At 34.7% G+C, this 19,723-nt stretch overlaps 1 protein-coding gene across 6 annotated transcripts in view; it reads left to right on the plus strand.

The window, feature by feature from the left end:
- The window catches only part of COL11A1 (collagen type XI alpha 1 chain), a 210,274-nt gene extending 202,797 nt beyond the window's left edge, over window positions 1-7,477 (plus strand). For all 6 annotated transcript variants that reach the window (XM_043460500.1, XM_043460499.1, XM_043460501.1 and 3 more), the window contains 4 exons: window positions 1,120-1,232; window positions 2,977-3,045; window positions 5,275-5,508; window positions 6,749-7,477. In XM_043460500.1, the coding sequence (XP_043316435.1) occupies window positions 1,120-1,232; window positions 2,977-3,045; window positions 5,275-5,508; window positions 6,749-6,895 (563 nt within the window). In that variant the 3' untranslated portion in view covers window positions 6,896-7,477. The remainder of the gene's footprint in view (window positions 1-1,119; window positions 1,233-2,976; window positions 3,046-5,274; window positions 5,509-6,748) is intronic.
- Window positions 7,478-19,723: the final 12,246 nt, after the last annotated feature.

Below are 19,723 nucleotides of genomic sequence, written 5' to 3' on the forward strand. Positions count from 1 at the left end.
ATGGCAGCATGAAGAATGGTAGGAGAGTAGTCATCACATATCTATCAAGTCTATCCCCCCAATTATTCTTAAATAACCCCATTGTCAATTACTTAAAGAATAACTTTTTGTTAGTTCCACTACTTAACATCATTACTCACCTAACACCAAATTAATGGTCATGGTCATTTACATGATAAAATTAGTTCTGTACCATTTAGATAATACAATTAATAGCAAACTGTATTTAAATATATAACATAGCCTTATTTGGAGCCCATTTAAAGAAGGAGTACTTTTACTTAATGAAGTTTTTGTTATATAGTAATGCAAAAGAATGATCCTTGAAGCTAAGTAGATACTCTCACCTCCATCATTAATAAATAAATCCATAAATAAATCAAGGAAAAATAAATGATCATTATAGTCAGGTTATTGCTATTTTAGTTGCTAAGTCATGTCCAACTCTTTTGCAACCCCATGGCCTGAAGACTGCCAACCTCCTCAGTCCACGGGATTTCACTTAAGTAGTAAATAACACATATAGGATTTAGGGTCAAGTATATCTCCACCCAATATACTTGCAATTTATTATATGTAAATAAATAGGGTATTAATATTTGAGGAGGAGGCATTTAAGCTGAAACACAAAAGTAATAGGCATGCTAAGAATAAAAAAAAGGATGTTCCAGGAAGATGGGGACGTTCGCAAAGCTCAAGGCAGACAAGACAATAGGTCATTCTTTATTCAAACATATACCCCAATGTGACCAAAAGCATAAAAGTGATACACGTAGAAAAATCAATGAATATTCATTTCTCCTTATTTGTCCAATAAAATTGGCCTTATAATGTATTCAGTTTTTTTATATAAATGTATTTGCGCTTGTGCTGTGCTTAATCACTCAGTCGTGTCTGATTCTTTGCAACTCCATGGACTGTAGCCCACCACGCTCCGCTCTCCATGGGGATTCTCCAGGCAAGAATACTGGAGTGGGTTGCCATGCCCTCCTCCAGGGGATCTTCCCAACCCAGGGATCGACCCCAGGTCTCCTGCATTGCGGGTAGATTCTTTATCAGCTGAACCACCAGGAAAGCCCAAAATGTATTTGCATATGACTTATTTTTTTATACTTTCAGGTGAATATTGGATTGATCCCAACCAAGGTTGCTCAGGAGATTCCTTCAAAGTTTACTGTAATTTCACGTCTGGTGGTGAGACTTGCATTTATCCAGACAAAAAATCGGAGGGAGTAAGTAACCAATCTGTTTTGGTGGTGACTGTTGACAGTTTATGCCATGTTTTTGCAATATTGAACTAAACAGGAAAATTATACTGTCATATTTTCTTTTATTTGTTTTTCTTACAGGGGTAATTAGAGCATTTCATTTGCATAGACATGAATAAGGCACCAAAGTGAGATACGTAGTTAACAAATACTTTTTATTTTTTAGCCAGATGTACTCTTTATGCACCTGCTTGCCCTCTAAAATTCTATGACTTTCCATGGCACAACACAGCTGATTCTCAGATTTTAGTATATGCATAGTAGTATTCTTTCCAATTACCACGTGATAGAACTCGCAGCTGTATTTTATGCTCAAAATACACAAAATACACAAGAACAAATCTTTAACATAAGAGTATTCTCTGTACTTTCAGATAGTCTCTTCAAACATATTCCTTGATTTTCACCAAGCAGTATCAATATATGTGAGTTCTGTCTTTAAAGCTATAGGCAAATTATTAATAAAAGATTTTGCACTAACATAATTACCTTCTCCAAACATTTTATAGATGGGACATTTTGATTTTATCTGTGCACTTTTAATAAATCACATTCTTGTTAGTAAGTGGAGTTGGCATGCAGAGGCACAGAACCTCCTTGAGACAAAACAAGCAACTTTTAAAAAATATTTTAACGTTATCGAAGTATAATTGATCTACAAGATTGTGTTTGTTTCAGGTGTAAGCAAAGTGATTCAGTTATATATATATATGTACATATATATATATACATACGTATGCACATATATTCATTCTTTTTTAGATTCTTTTCTCATATAGGTTATCACAGAATATTGGGTAGATTTCCCTGTGCTATACAGTAGGTCCTTGTTGGTTATCTGTTTTATGTATAGTAGTGTGTGTGTGTTCACCCCAAGCTCCTGATTTATCCCACCCCACTCCACATTTCCCCTTTGGTAACCACAGGTTTATAAGAAAATAAGTAGCTTTGTGACTAATCTCTTTAGGAGAGACATTTAGTTTGTAAGTGAAGGATGGATAGTAGGAGCAGGAGACAAAGCAACTTCTGTTTCCCAACTACACTTTGCATGTGGGGACGCATAATAAAGCTCCTCTAGTCCACAGAGAAATGTGGGAAAATGGAAATGCCTTCCCTTGCCGGATTACTCAAATTCCCTCTAGTGAGGCCTTAAATACCTTTATATTTGGCTGATCTTTGCAAAGCTAAATAATAACATTTATAAAAGTTTCTAATCATTTTCCCCGGCAGGGAATGATTAGGCTTGCTTCCTGCCAAGCTTAATCCTGGCTTCTCCATAGTATCCCGTCCTCAGTTACTAACTGGATGCTTCAGGATGCCTCCCTTGGTTATGAACTACTAAAGGTTTCTATCTGCCTTGATGGCAGATGCCAACTGGCAATGGGAGGGTTTCCTTTGCGAGGAGTTGCCTGAGTTCTGCCCACATCTCCTATAGCCAGCACTTGGTATGCCTTTACCAGGTTCTTTTCCACCTCCCTTATTTTGTAGCAATTAAAGAAAACAGGAAAGAAAAATGGCTCAAAATTCACTAAATGGGAATTCACAGATCTATCTGAAATTTTGCTCTTTATCCCATTTTGTATTATCCAGGTCGACCATTTTAAAAACTCGTTAGCATCATAGTATTACTGAAAATAAATGATAAATATATAAACAACATTGTTTATAATTTTAACTTGCTTTCTAACTTTCCTTTTCTTTGCAACAGGTAAGAATTTCATCATGGCCAAAGGAGAAACCAGGAAGCTGGTTTAGTGAATTTAAGAGAGGAAAACTGGTATGTTATTACATTAGCATGCAGTGGTGTATCTTAAACGTCATAACTCAAGTTCAAATTATATAATCTCTAGCCCCTTACTGTGAAAGTCTAAATCATACAAAGCAGGATTCCATGTACTTTCTAGTCTGCTTTATCTAAATCTCTTAGACCAATTTTGGGATTTTTAGAAAGTCTAAAATTTTTATCAAAATAAATGGAAATATATTAAATTTACTAAAATAATAAAATCAAATAAAGTATGCATTTCACTAAGTACTTGAGATAGCATGAAAATGGATTATATTAGAAATATGAGATATAGAGAGTATAATATCTATTTAGGATCTCTATTTCATTTCCTTTATACTTGAAATCTAATTTATTGTTTGTTTTCAATTGCAATAAGAATTTTTGGAATGTGAAATGTTTTTTCCAATAGTTACATCTGGAAAAAAGTGAGCTGACTGACCTTTTATATGGATTACAGCACATGTTTACTTAAATATTTCCATAGAATTACCAGTCAGTGGTTAGTCATTTTCTAGAGATATTTTAACATTGCATGCCAAAACTAAATTTGCATTTAAAAGCTGTTTAAGATATATTTGTTTTTGAAATGTTAATTCTAATGTATTCTAATGAAAGTTTCTCATTTATTCAGATAATTATTCAATACTTCAATGTTCCTTAAAATGTTATTTTCCATTTATGACTATTTATACAATTGTTATCCTCTAAAAATCTACACATATTAGTAACGTTCTCCACATCATAAATCTCTAGTTCGGTTTTCAAGTTACATATTAAATATCCATGTTACAGTTTTATCTTTGTATGAGACAAAAATACATGCACAGATAGAGCTCTCTGTGTGTAGTTTTATTTTTTGCTGTTTTGTTTTCCTTAGAGTGGATTTCCCAGTTTTTTTCCTCTAACCTCTCAGGTATCCTCATCATCTGAACTGTTAATCAGAATTAAGTAAATCAACAATAAGGAGGAAAAGTGAAACAAAAGTTGCTCATGGACAGTTGTCCATGGAATTCTCCAGGCCAGAACACTGGAGTGGGTAGCCTTTCCCTTCTCCAGCAGATCTTCCCGACCCAGGAATCGAACCAGGGTCTCCTGCATTGCAGGCAGATTCTTTACCAACTAAGCTGTCAGGGAAGCCCAATAAGCAGGAAAGCCACAGATAACTGCCTTTATATTGAATTGGGGTTGCAAAGAGTCAGACATGACTGAGCGACTGAACTGAACTGACTGAATCTATAACCTGGGCAAATTTCTTACTTAATTTTTTAAAATATAGGTTTATATGTTTCAGCTAATCCCAGATAGTTTATTCATACCCAGTAAAACAAATTATGAGCTTGACAAAAGAGACAGTTTTTAATAATTTTAAATTAGGACTGTGGTCCTTCTCAAAACACAAATTAAGTATTTCCTGACAACAAATATTCACTTGCATGTCTCAGGCAATATGCTTGGTGCCCGTGATACAAAGATGAATATAATTACATCAACTAAGAACAGACAAACAGGCAGGTCTGTGGTGAAAATTAGAAGACCAAAAGCCTCTTGGAAGACTGTGGCCCCAAAATGAAAAATGCAGGAACCTGTTGAAAAATTTCAATCAAACAGATACACTAGGAAAACAGGTGAAAACAAACATAAAAATAGTTAACCTTTACATTTCACTGAGATTCCTCTATTTTCATTTTCACTGTTTTACCACTCTATTATTCAAAAGGGCTTCCTTGATAGCTCAGTTGGTTAAAAAAAAAAAAAAAAACCCACCTGCAATGCAGGAGACCCTGGTTCGATTCCTGGGTCAGGAAGATCCACTGGAGAAGGGATTGACTACCCACTCCAGTATTCTGGCCTGGAGAATTCCCTGGACTATATCAAAAAGGTACAGGAATATAATGAAAGAATTCTTGGAAACAAGCAAAAACAATTACATTTTTGTAATATTCACGGATTGATTAGGAAACTGAAGTATAGAGGTAAAGTGATTTTCTTTCCAAGATAAGTATTATTGTTAGTAGCTAAGGTGAAAATCCATCTTCATTTCATAAATTCCTATATCTGGGTCTTCTGACTCTCGGTGCATACTTTCTTTCATTAAGTAAGAAATAGGTCTGTTGAATCATCCACATGCTTCTGGGATCTCAATTCACTGTTGACAGTGATTTTATTCTTTATAATAGAAAAGAGTCTTTATGTGTCTCTTTATTCTCTTATTTCCAGCTTTCATATTTAGATGTTGAAGGCAATTCCATTAATATGGTGCAAATGACATTCCTGAAGCTGCTGACTGCCTCTGCTCGGCAGAACTTCACCTACTACTGTCATCAGTCGGCCGCCTGGTATGACGTGTCATCAGGAAGCCATGACAAAGCACTTCGGTTCTTGGGATCAAATGATGAGGAGATGTCCTATGACAACAACCCTTACATCAAAGTCCTATTTGATGGCTGTGCGGTGAGTATAGTCCCTGTGGCCTTCTTTCACAGAGGTGAGAGGCAATGTGGAACCCTTTCACTTTAGCCCTCAGTCAGATTTCTCTCATGAAGTGCATGTCAGTTGTCATTAAGATTCGATGCTTCACACTGATGTATTAAGTGTATTAAATACAGTTTATTAGAAACCACTAGTATTCACACACAAACACACACACATACACAGATACAGAAACTGAAACATACATATAGACACACTTTTAAAGCCACAGCAGAAGGTAATATTGGGTCATATGTTATTTTTATGGAATTATTCCAGATATTTAAATACTATTACAGCTAGTTATTGTTGGAATGAAAAAGATCAGGAGCCTTATTTCATTTGCCTCCTTAATTCATGACTCTAAAACGACAGTTAAAGGAATCATCATTATACCATTCATACCATAGATAATTCTTACCTTGTATTTTGCTTATAGAGGTTTGCTGATTGGTATTATGTTACAAGAGCTTAAACAGAAACAGTCATTTGGTTATTTTAATCCTCTGCAACTGTCTTTCTCACACATACGGTAATTTCATGACAGCAAATGAACAAGAGAGCATCCTAAAAAACTTGTTTTCCTAGCTGATTACTGAAAAGCCACAATTACAAGTAAACAAAGTAGGTAGCTTACACATAGATCAAGGATGAGAACATACTGTATATTGAAAGGAGCAAGTGATTTGGATTTCCCAATATAATGTACTGATAATTATTCATAAAATTAATACATAGCAACAGAAATACTTTGACTTCTTATATTATAATTCCTACACTGTATTCAAATTTTTCTTAGAAAATTTGCTTATGTGTGTGTGTGTATACATATATATATATTTATATATTTCTATCTTAATTATTATAACAATGGTAAGGATATATTATTTATGCAAAGATATGACCCAGTATCAATATCAGTTTTCACATATTAAAATGTATATATCAATTCAATAAGATTCTCTGCAGCTGTACAGTATATTAGAGTAACATTTGAATATGTACAGCTAAGTATTAAACACAGTCAACATTCAAAATGTAAAACTACATGTGACATCAGTGATAACAAGAAGAGTGAATTACTACAAAGATAATGGCAAATTTGTTTTCCATTCTCTTCTTTCTTACCTTCTTACCTCCACTCAGAGGCTTAAGAAAAAAATAATGTATGTTAGAAGTATGCAATGATTGTATAACTTTTTATTTCTTCTTAACTTTACAGTCCAGAAAAGGCTATGAAAAGACTGTGATTGAAATCAATACACCGAAAATTGATCAAGTACCTATCGTTGATGTAATGATCAATGACTTTGGTGATCAGAATCAGAAGTTTGGATTTGAAGTTGGTCCTGTTTGTTTTCTTGGCTAAGATTAGGACAAAGAACATATGAAATCAACAGAAAATATACCTTGGTACCACCAACCCATTTTATGCCACATGCAAGTTTTGAAAAAGAATGGTATAGAAAACAACTTGCTACATATGTATGTACCAATTAGGAAATATCGATGCTCTTGTGGGCACAGAACCACATGACAAAACTTTGAAAATCATAAAAATATAAGATAGTGTGGCTGAGATGGAAACAGGCCTTATTCTTGAATCCCAATTTTCATCTCTCCTTTTCCTATTTGGATTTCTTTGGTGCTGTAGAAAAAAAAAAAAGAGAAAAATATATATTCACAAAAGATATGGTGCTCATTCCCATCCATCAAGGATGTGCTAAAACAATGTGTTTAATAAATTGTAATTTTATGTACAGTTCTATACTGTTATCTATGTGTCCATTTCCAAAACTTGCACGTGTCTCTGAATTCCATCTGACTCTAATTTTATGACAATTGCAGAACTATGATGGCAATAAATATATGTATTATGAAAAATAAAACTGTAATTTCTGGTGGCTCTAATTCCCTTTCTTTGATGAATAATAAAATGCCTTTGTATATATTGATGTTGAAGAGTTCAGTTATTTGATGTCGCCAACAAATTTCTCAGAGGGCAAAACCTGGAAGACTTTTGGAAGCACATACCGAGCAACTCTTCTCTACTGACCGTAACTTTGCTGAATTTCAGCCAAAAACATCATGCATTTTGATGCTTTATTCAGTGCTATACCTCAACCGTTTTCTTTTCAGAATCCAGGATCTCACAAGATACTTGTATATATGGAAAACAAGCAAGTTTATATTTTCGGACAGGAAAACGTGTATGAGAAACTATTTTAACAGATTGATGCCTCCATCAAGCAATCAATCACATGTACAATTTTTTTTACTACGTTATCTCATCTCATTGTTTTCAATGTGCTTCAGCTATTCAGGTTAATATTAAAAGATGGAAACAGCAATTATTTATGAACTTGTTAAATGTTATATTTTAATCAATCAACTTCTAGAATTTGATGCTAAGTTGCATAATAGTCTTCAAATATTATTTTACTTGCACCTGTCCAACAAATATTATTTCTTTTCTTTCAAGATAATATCATACATTATTTGACCTACCTAATTGCTAAATAACATAAGGGTGAACTGTTACTAATAGCGCTTGTATTAAAAGTCATACTTTTTAAAAAAATAAAAATATTTTTTTCCACTAAGGCATTTTCCTTCAGGTAGCTTGAAATAGCAGTAAAATCTAAAAATTACAAATTGAACTTTGTATCTATTTTAAGTAATATATGTAAGACTTGAAAATAAATGTTTTATGATTTCTTATATGAAGTGTTAAGTTAATTGATACTAGATTTCACTGGAACATTTTCAACTGATAATTTATCACAAAAGAGCATACCTGTAATATTGAAATTAAATCGTGAACGTTGTCATTCAGAAGTTCTTTTATTTTTTAAATCAAGTTTGTAAATGTCCTTTCAAGAAGGGAGATATGAATGGTATAAATAAACTCAAGTCTTGTCTACCTGGATTGGTCATTCTCTTTCTTAAATAGGTTTTAAATTACTCTATTGCAGAAAAGGCTTTCAATTTGTTTCTTGACCATCCAGGTTAGAATAGTTTTACACTTCTGAAAAAGAATATTATCCTTCAGAGATTAGTTGTTTAAATTCTCCACATTTCTAAAATAAACTCTATAAACAAAATGATAGGGTATGCTTAAAATTTTTTAATATTTTTATAATTAAAAACTTTATGAAGTTTCAAACATTCATAATTTCAGCATTAGAAGAATTTCCAGACATTTTACTTGAAATATAGACTCTAATATAAATTGTATAAGCTTCCCTGATCAGTTGGTAAAGAATCTGCCTGCAATGCAGGAGACCCCTGTTCAATTCCTGGGTCAGGAAGATCCCCTGGAGAAGGGATAGGCTACCCACTCCAGTGTTCTTGGGCTTTCCTTGTGGGTCAGCTGGTAAATAATCCGCCTGCAATGTGGGAGACCTGGGTTCGATCCCTGGGTTGGGAAGATCCCCTGGAGAAGGGAAAGGCTACCCACTCCAATATTCTGGCCTGGAGAATTCCATGGACTGTATAGTCCACGTGGTCTCAAAGACTCGGAACATGACTGAGCGACTTTCACTTTATAGACTCTAAATCATACATAAAATAATATTGTCTATCAAGAGGAATTCCATACATCAGACAATTTAATGAATGCATAGTAATGAGGGAATATTTTTCATATTGACCTGCATTGGGGAAATTGCATCATTTGTCCATTTGAACAAAATGGCTTCAAATGTGGCACTCAACAGAATTAATGCATAAATAGCTAACTCACCTATCCTTTTCTAAACCTTTTATCTATGGATATGGTCTTCTGCATGCTATCGAATTTTTTCTGTGTCTCCTTATTGATTTCATCTTCCCAAAAGGAATCTCTTTGTAAGGGAAAAAGGATACTATGCAACATTCTAGTCTTGACCCAGCACTTATGAATAATTCATGTGTAAATTATGGAGAGTAATATTGACCTTGTAGGCATGGGTAAGTCCTGGGCCTGATACACATAAAGTTTGGTATAATTCTCTTTAAAAGGCTAATACAAAATTACAAATAAAAAATACAAAAGTTACTATCTAAAATGAGTAAAGGTATTACAACAAATTATTAATTTAAAAAATGGACCAACACCAAAAGTATCAGAACATCTAGGAAAATATTGATATTTTTATTAATTAAATCTCTAAAATACTTCTGTAACAATTTTATCCGTATGTTTGCTTGTTTATTTATTTATTTATTTATTTATTTTTTGGCTGCAACCTCTGCCTCTTCAAATGACAATCTTATAATTTAAATTTCTTTTAGAAATAATGTTTCTCTAACAAGTTAGGTTTAAAGTGCTTTTTATTATCAATAGCTTAGAGATGTTTCAGAGTCAAATTCTGTTATTGGTGAGTATTGCTTAATTTTAGATTATTTTAAATTCAGGAAAATCTTTTTATAGTTCCTTCACACTATACTTCACACCATAAATTTGTGAGAATTTTCCACAGCACAGCCTCTGATTCTGTATGTTTTCTACCTTGTTGCTTCTCCATTATCAATAGATTTCAAGTTCTGGGCACCATAATACACATGCATACAATGGTATAAATTCTGCCCTCGTAGCTTTTTCATTATCATGACAAGTGGGTGACAGGGCTATTCCAGAAAGCCATATCTATACTGAGATTACTGGCAATTTAATTATACATAAATATTAGCTTCAAGCCACATAATTATATCCTACATAGGCATATTCCACAAATGCCAAGTAAATGAATCCCTAATCAAATTTCCTCCTTACAGCTTCCTTCCACACCACCCAACACAAAAAAGAATATCAAGAAGTTGGTATGTAATGACAAAGTACTTAGCTGATCATGGTTAAAGAAATCTTTGGCAAATCTTAATCATATAACCACATGGACATATTTTTAGAAGCTCTTTAAGGTCTTAGATGATGCCTGTGAAAAAGGATTATGAAGCTTAATATTGTTTTTTTTAATTGGTTATTTTTTATTGGTTTCAAGTAAATAGTCCTCTGCAAGCTGGATAACAGCAAAGTAAATGAGTTAATTAAGGGCCTAGCACACTGATATACACTAAGAGCTAAATAAATAATGACTATTGCAAAGTAAATACAGATTGTATCACAGAGGTCCAAATCAGGAAAGAGACTCAGGTAAAATACAAGCTATGGGACTTTTCCTGGTGGTCCAGTGGTTAACACTCCATGCCTGCAATGCAGGGGACCCAGGTTTGAACCCTGCTCAGGGAACTAGATCCCATATGCCACAACGAAGAGTTTGCATGCCAAAAAAAAAAAAAAAAATTCTGCTTGCCACAACTTAAAGTCCCACAAGCAGCAACAAAGATCCAGCACAGCCAAATAAAAAGAACCATAAAAAAGATGCTTCAAATCATCTAAAAAAAAAAAAAAAATACAAGCCTTACAGAGATTCACAAAGGATACCAAAATAAAATAAAATAAAATAAAGAGAGAGAGAGCAGTAGCATGTACGATATCCAAGAATCCCAAATTCATTAGACAGAGTTTATCAAGGCCCATTTTACTAGGATGTTTTGTTCTTGAAAAGGATAGGTTTGAAAGGTTGTAGGGTCATTAAATTTTATATTTTGCTAGTCTCATATCTCTGTCGTCATCTTAGTTGCGTCTGACTCTTTGCTACCCCGTGGACTGTAGCCCGCCAGGGTCCATGGGATTTTCCAGGCAAGAATACTGGAGTGGGTTGCCATTTCCTTTGCGAAAGTGAAAGTGTCCGAGTCTTTGTGACCCCATGGACTGGACTGTACAGTCCATGGAATTCTCCAGTATACTGGAGTATTCTGGCCTGGAGCTCAGTATTCTGAGCTGCATTCTCAGTATTCTGAGCTCAGTATTCTGATACATTATTCTCAGTATCGTGGAGTATTCTGTGGCTCAGGCTAGAATACTGCAGTGGGTAGCCTTTCCCTTCTCCAGGGGATCTTCCCAACCCAGGGATCGAACCCTGGTCTCCCGCATTGTAGCCGGATTCTTTACCAGCCGAGCTACCAGGGAAGGACAGGCATATACAGAGCATATCTTTGTAGTGGTCATATAACTGATAATTCTTCAATGTAGCTGCAGCCCAGAGATCCAGAGATTGCAGAATTACTCACAATTTTAAATCTTTCAGAATATATTCTGCTAAAGCATCCCAAGTTCAGTTATCAGTTCATAGGCAACACGTGCTATCTCCTTATTTATTTGTTTATTTTTCCTTTTTGCCTCACTGAGTGGTTTATGTGATCTTAGTTACCCAACCAGCGATTGAACCGTGCTCTCTGCAGTGAAAGCACAGAGTCCCAACCAATTGACCACCAGGGAATTCCCTCCTCATTTATTTTCTGTCTTGTAAGTACAGCACTCAATATTTACGAGGAGATTGGTCAGTGTCAAAAGAGAGGGAGAAAAGAGTTACCAAACTGCTGTTAATTCTTTCCTTCTACAAATATAAACCGAAATAATTTCAGAAATATTTCATGATATAAAATCTAGAACTTACAATAGCCTTATAATGGCATTCTCCCTATAATAGTATTTATACAAAGCTACACAAATACACAGCTTTTTATTTTTAAATCACCTCTATATGTTTATAAAGAAGTAAAACAGGTGTAAATAAAATGTCTGCTATATTTTTGGCTTACTGTGGGAAATGAATATTCCTAAGGCACGAAGAAACTTTAACCTGAAAAGACCTCCATTTCTGAGCTCAACCTTGACAGGACAAGACTCTAAACAAGTCCTCTAAAAAAGGATTTTCAGAGCCCTGTAATCAACACAGTGGAAAATTCTGTGTAACCAATTCCTTGATGACATGGGTACAGGCATCTTACCTGTTTCAGGAAAACAAAATTACTCAGTAAAATTGTTATCATAGCTATCGCTCTATAAGGCAAAATATATTTAAAAAACATTCAATTTTAGTATATGCAAAGTTTCTTAGCTATAGAGAAACAAAGTTCACATGTTAGATAATATTAGTATGTAGTTATTTCTACATAGCTACAGAGATTTTTACATCAATCCCGAGAGAAGCATGGAAAAAGAGAAACTGATAATAACAACGTTAGAAAAACTCTAAGTTATTAATTAACTAAAAGTGGAAAAGTGATATTACTAGGTAAATAATTTTTTTTATTTTAGATTTTTGGTGAAATAAAAGTCTCATCAGCATATCTTTCTTCTGTGTGGGAGACCTTTCCCACCCCTGGACCCACCACCTTTCTCTACCCTCCTGTTCTCTCTCTCAAAGGGAGGCAGGAGAGGAAGGAGGGCAGCTGCAGTGGGGACAGAATTTTGAAGTAAATATTTTCTAAAGATGGAGGCAAGTGGTTTTAATCATTGAATCATAAAACATCAACACAGAAAATGATGGTTATTTATCTGTTAATCAACGACTGAGGATATCATTTCGTGCTGTCATAAGGACAGTTTTCTATCAAAAAAATTAAAAACTCCACAAAATAATTATGTCATAAAGTGTCTTCACTAAAGCCTTAATTCCAGATTAATAGAAGAAAGGAAAACATCATTTTTAAAAGAACAGTTTATTATTGAGAGAGTCAATTCCTAAGGCAGGTTGATAAGAAGTCCAGGGTCCTCGAGGAGGAGAAAGGGGTCTGGAATTCTAAAGGAGGAGGAAAGGACAAACTTTTTTTCCCCCTACATTCCTTAGTAAGGATTATATAACAACAATGTATTCTGCTTGAGGACAATTTCTTCTTCTTGAAAACCTTCTGACTAATCCTGTTATCTTAAAATGTACTCATCAAGTGAGTGAAAGTTGCTCAGTCATGTTCAACTCTTTGCAACCCCATGGATTATACAGTCCATGGAATTCTCCAGGCCAGAATACTGGAGTGGGTAGCTGTTCCCTTCTCCAGGGGATCTTCCCAACACAGGGATCAAACCCAGGCCTCCCAACATTGCAGGTAGATTCTTTACCAGCTGTGGCTCAAACAGTAAAGCATCTGCCTACAGTGAGGGAGACCTGGGTTCAATCCCTGGGTCAGGAAGGTTCCCTGGAGAAGGAAATGGCAACCCACTCCAGTATTCTTGCCTGGAAAATCCCATGGACGAAGGAGCCTGGTAGGCTACAGTCCATGGGGACGCCAAGAGTCGGACACGACTGAGGGACTTCACTCACTAAAATGTATATTATGGGAGTGGGTCTGGTAAGATCTTTCTATTGTTAGTTCTAATCCTGTCATCTTAAAATGTAAATTGTGGGAGTGGGTCTATTAAGATCTTTACAACCTTGAGACATTCTTTTGATTTATCGTAAAAATCAATTAAAAAAATTAGCTCCCTTGCTAAGACTAGTGAGGGGGGCACTTTCTGTCCCCCTTCTGATGTCTGTGTCAGAAGGTTTCTCTGTCCTTTTTCACTTTAATAAAACTGTTACACAGAAGCTCTTTAGTGATCAAACCTTGTCCCTGGTACCAAAGCTAAATCTTCTTTGGAGATCACGAATCCGACACCATTTACCATAAGCTATCATTATCAAGTTTCAGGCTATATAGATTTTTGGAGAACTGAAAGAGCAATTAATACTGGTTTGTGAGTGTTTCATGAAGATGGCAGGTCTGCAAATATCTGTGGGCTTGGATGGGTATGTGTCGAGGTGAGAAAGAAGACCATTTTAAGGAGGAAACCCAGGAAGAATTGCAGAGGCACAGGTTGGTGTAGCGCCTGACAAAGAGGAGGAGTCTGATAAGTCCCAGTGATGAGACAGTGTGGCCTGGGGTGAGGCCAAGGCCTGTGTTTAAGGTTTGGTTGTGATAGCTTGCTCAGAGGGTAAAGTATATGCCTACAATGCAGGAGACCTGGGTTCGATCCCTGGGACGGGAAGATCCCCTGGAGAAGGAAATGGCAACCCACTCCAGTACACTTGCCTGGAAAATCCCATGGATGGAGAAGCCTGGTAGGCTACAGTCCACCGGGTCACAAAGAGTCGGACACGACTGAGTAACTTCACTTTTGTGATAGCTTGAAATCATGAAAGAGTATGTTGGATAATATGCAGTAAATAATTTTAAATGAATGTTGGTTCTTGAGTTAGACAGTCACAATGAAAGTTGTATTTAGAATTACTATTTTGGGCAGTTTTTACAGTATCTACCTAGTAAGCATTCTATGCTGGATGGATCTGTAAGATGAGCCAGATAATAAGAACTATTAAGTGAAAGTTTATTGAATGATCGTGAATATTTAAGTGAGTGATAATACAGATTTGGATTACAATAGTTACACTTCCATGATTTAATAGGAAGACACACATATAAAACAATTTGAGAGAATAAATGACTATATTTTACAATATTTAAAATATTCCAGAGTCTTTCACTGGATACACATACAAATAAGTTATAATTGCATAGCCTTTAAGAACATATATCATAAAATAATAGAAAAGAAACCTTGTGTCTACTAAAATCTGAAAAGCCAACAGGTTTCAGTAAAAAAAAAAAAGACATCTGACACAATCTTATCAACTGGCTTTGTATCATACATATTATTGTAGGATTACTTATGAAAATAATTTGTGATTGCTTAAACAATACATGATTATATTATGGGTAAATGGCTGTCTCCTATATAAATAAAAGTTCATCTACATTATCAACCACAGAGGATATACATTTATAGAAAGAAAAATTAACTGATAAACAATTATTATAGTTGTTTCTGTTGATATTGAAAATTTATAAGTAAAAATTGGAACATAAGAAGTAAGTAAATGGATGGGAGGCCTTGGAAATAATTTTATATTATTAATTTGAAAAGAATATAATCTAACTATAAACATATTAGGCCATGTAGGCACTCAATATATATTTAAATATAAAAATGAGCAAATGAAGAAATTATATCTAAATATCCTCTATTGTCTGCTCATCAAAGTCAAACTTTTTGTAGATAGATTGTTAGATAGATTATGGATAGATAGAAACACTGTTTCTACTTTCTGACCCATTCTTCAATTCAGTAAAGTTGAACTCGTCCCCTGACCATAAAAACATTTCAAGATTATAAATAATGGAATATTCACCAATTCAAAGTGCATTTTCTCAGAGATGACAACTCAGTGTCTCAAAACCTACTCCTTTGCCTGTCCTCTTAATCTCAGTTAAAGACACCTCTATACACAGTCACCTGGGCCAAAGACGTTCAGAGTCATCATGAATTGCTTGCTGTTCTTTCAAATCAGTCCTCTATTTTCCTCAGTTTTCTTTTCTAGAAAATCTTTCACACCCTGTTTACCTTTTATCTTCGTTGATACTGCTTGAGTTTGGGTAGTGATGATTTTTCTCCACAAAATTTTAATAACTTCCTGTCTGATCTCCTACTTCTGGATACCCATACTCCCCAAAGCAACATACAAAATTGTTCAGTGGCTTCCTATCACCTATATAACATTGTCTTTTTTGTTGTTGTTTATTTTACTGCTTACTTTACTACTAACACCCTCCCCTTCTCTCTTGCTTTCTCTTATCCATAGGCACCTAACATGAAAAAGAAATAACATTTGCAAATACGTACTCGTTGTGAACACCCTAATATGTAATATTTCATTTTAGAAAATGCAAGTTATACAATGGGTTTCCCTGGTGGCTCAGATGGTAAAGAATCTGCCTGCAATTGGGAGTCCTGAGTTCAATCCCTGGGATGGTAAGATCCTTGGAGGAGGGCATGGCAATCCACTCCAGTATTCTTGCCTGGAGAATCCAATCGACAAAGGAATCTGGTGGGCTACAGTCCACAGAGTCACAAAGAGTCAGACATGAGTGAGTAAGTAACAAAGGATAGTGCATTTGTAGATTGAATGATAAAGTTGTTAAAATCAAAATTAGAAGATTTAATGATATGGGATGCTGCTCCTAACATATTTCTAAGTGAAAAAGCAATTTTAAATGCAGAAAGCCTAGACTTTTAAGGTGATTTTTCATATATTTGAAATAAATGCATCTTCCGCTCTGGGTGTGTCTTTGTGTTAATCATCACACACAATCGGGAACAAGCTTTATGAATATATCAGTCCTTTCACCATGCCAAGCAAAAAGCATGGCAATTAGTCATTTCCCTATAAATTTCTCATCTGTAACAAAAAAGAAATGATGAATCATAAAATAAATACCACAAGTCAAAGACAGAAGTTCTTCAAGCTAATTCTAGTAATTTAATTCAAATGAAGCATGCAAAAGCAGACCCAGGGATAGGTTAGTTTTGTATACTGCTGTAATTGTGTAAAGTTTCTCAGCAAGAATCCTTCACAGTGATGCATATCTGTGTGAAAGTTCTATTCACTGTCTTCCAACTCATTGGGATTCCTGATGTTTCCACATTGTTATAGTTAAACAGCACATCTGTTGAATAAAATGCAAACTAAGATATAGATGTAGATCTTTGGAGAACCAGGAGAACTAAAGAATCAAAGAGAGACAAAGAAGACATCATTTCTACTTCATCTGTTCCTTTTCACTCACCTATTTTCACCTAATCAAATGATTTTTGTTTTTATTTTTTCTTCCAGTTTTATTGAGACATAACTGACATATAGCATTGTTGAAGTTTAAGGTATACAGCATGATGATCTGACTTACAGACATCATGAAGTGGTTACCACAATAAGGTTAGTGAACATCCATCACCTCATATAGATACAAAATAAAAGAAAAAAATATTTGTCCTTGTGATAAGAACTCTTAGGGTTTACTCCCATAGAACTTTCATATATAATATGGTGTGGTGTTAATGTTATTTATTGCATTGTATATTACATCTTTAGTACTTACTTATCTTATAACTGGAAGTCTATATCTTTTGACCATCTTCATCCAGTCCCTCTCTCTCCTCATCCCCACTTCTGGTAACCACAAATATGATCTCTTTTTCTATGAGCTTCTTTATTTGCTTGTTTGATTTTTAAGTATAATTGACCTACAACACTATGATATTTCGTGGTGTACAACACAGTGATTCAATATTTCTATACAGCTAAAAAGGATTGCAGTGATAAGTTTAGTTACCATCTGTACCATTCAAAGATGTTACAAATTATTGACTACATCCCCCCATGCTATACATTTCATCCCTATGACTCATTTATTTTGTAACTGGGAGTTTGCACCTCTTATTCTCCCCCACCTATTTCACTAGTTCCCTCACCTTCACCCTTCTGGCATGCACTTATTTGTTCTCTGTTTTAATGGATGCTTTGTCTGAGAGGAGTTTTTTATGAGCAAGACATAATTTTCATAAGGAGATTTGGTGAAGCAAAGTTTTATGTATACACATACACACACACATATAAACATAGACCTAAATAAAATAAAATTGCCTAATTTATGAGAGATGCTTTAAAATGACTTAAGATTGCCCTTTTTTTATCCTTGACACATGTGTATTCATGAACATTTAGCTATAATGTTAAAAATTTTTCTCCACTTCTTGCTACATTTGATTATTAAAGAAAAAAGAATCTATGTTTTCATTGTTGTTATGTATGCATCTGTGCTTCCTATGTTTATTTTATTTGATCTTTCCCTCTTAAGATGGCACATTCTTTAAAACAGCTTATAGGAAGGATTTAGCTTAGGTTAGAAGATAGGTATGAGGAAACATTAAAAATCTGGCAGAAAGCCAACAGGCCGGACAGAAATGTTTAATCTTGCTTTATACTTGACATACTCTGAAACTGAAGCATGTGAAAATCCTACTAACTAAATGACCAAAATTTTCTTATGTAACCTCTTAGCTCTTATAGTAACAAAAGCCACCTTCTTTCCCTGGAAGTGGGGTATCTTTGGTGTTTATATTTTAAAACAATCATCCCAAGCAAAGACTTTATTTTTGTAAAATATTTTACTATGGCCACATATTTTGTAGAATGTGGTTTAATTTACTGTTCTTGGAACCACAAAATGGCTAGATATATTTTGTAAACTGATGAAAGAACTGGCTTAAGAAAAGCTCTCATTTGAGCCATTAAAAAAAAATCACTCTAGAAATATATCTAAAGGAAATAGCAAAAGTTTATCTATAATACTTGGCAAAAAGAAAAAGAAAATTCCTTAATTCTATCTTACCATTTTTTAAAAATTCATGAGTTTTATCAGTCTTCTGAAAATGCTTTTCATGACTATCTTACAATATACCTCAATGAGCATGCTTAATTGGAGCTCTTTTTTGAGCCAGTTTATTAACAATTATTCCTTCTCACAATCATCCACTTCTACTTCTTACCTATGCACACAAACACTCCAATACATACTACTATTGCTGCCCAGTTCATCCTTCTCTATTTAATCAAATGTTGCCATCTAAGTTTTCTATTACAATAATGCTGGCTAACAAACAACTGCAAAACTTAATGGTTTAAATATTACTTTTCATTATCACTCATGAGTCTGAGCAAAAATGGGAGACCTTTCTAGCCTGCATCTGGCTGGGATGTTCTTACTTGGATTTACTCATGCGTCTGCTGACTGTAGGTAAATGAATAGCCAGCTGGGGGGTTCCTATCAAGAATGATCTACCTGTTGTTGGATTTCCTTCACATGGTTTCTCATCCTGTTGCAGATTATAACAGATTTTTTCAAATGATGATGAAAAGAGAGGGAAACATAGAGGGAGACATAGATAAAGAGAGAGACAGAGGGAGAGAAAGTATACACAACCATTAATTTTAGGCCAGGGTCAAAACTGCTGTGGTGTAAATTAGGCCACATCTATTTGGTCAAAGTAAGTCACAGACCATCAGACTCACTGGAAAAAGAAAATAGTCTCGACACCCTAATGGGAGGGGCTGCAAAGTCACATGACAAAGTAAATGGATATGGGGAGGTATAAAAGACCCTGAAGATCTCCTTATTCTAGTACGCTCACTGTCAATCTCCTGCTTAAAATCTTTCAATGGCTATTTCATATCTCATCAACTGCTCCCAAGATTTCAAATCCAATGACTTTTGTCTAGTCTAACCTTCATTTTTTATCTAACTTAGCCTCCTTTTCCATTTGTCCTCAACATGCTTCCTCTACCTGAGCCAGATCTACTCACTCTTACATGAATATGTCTACATTTTTAACCATTTATACTTCTGTGCTCTCACCTCTATCTCCTACCTTTATTCCTTTTCCCATCTTTTATACCTAACCAAACTCTTTTTTTATTCAGCTTTAGTTTTACTAAGCTTT

The sequence above is a fragment of the Cervus canadensis genome, chromosome 2 (genome assembly GCF_019320065.1).
Source record: "Cervus canadensis isolate Bull #8, Minnesota chromosome 2, ASM1932006v1, whole genome shotgun sequence".
Classification (NCBI taxonomy): domain Eukaryota; kingdom Metazoa; phylum Chordata; class Mammalia; order Artiodactyla; family Cervidae; genus Cervus; species Cervus canadensis.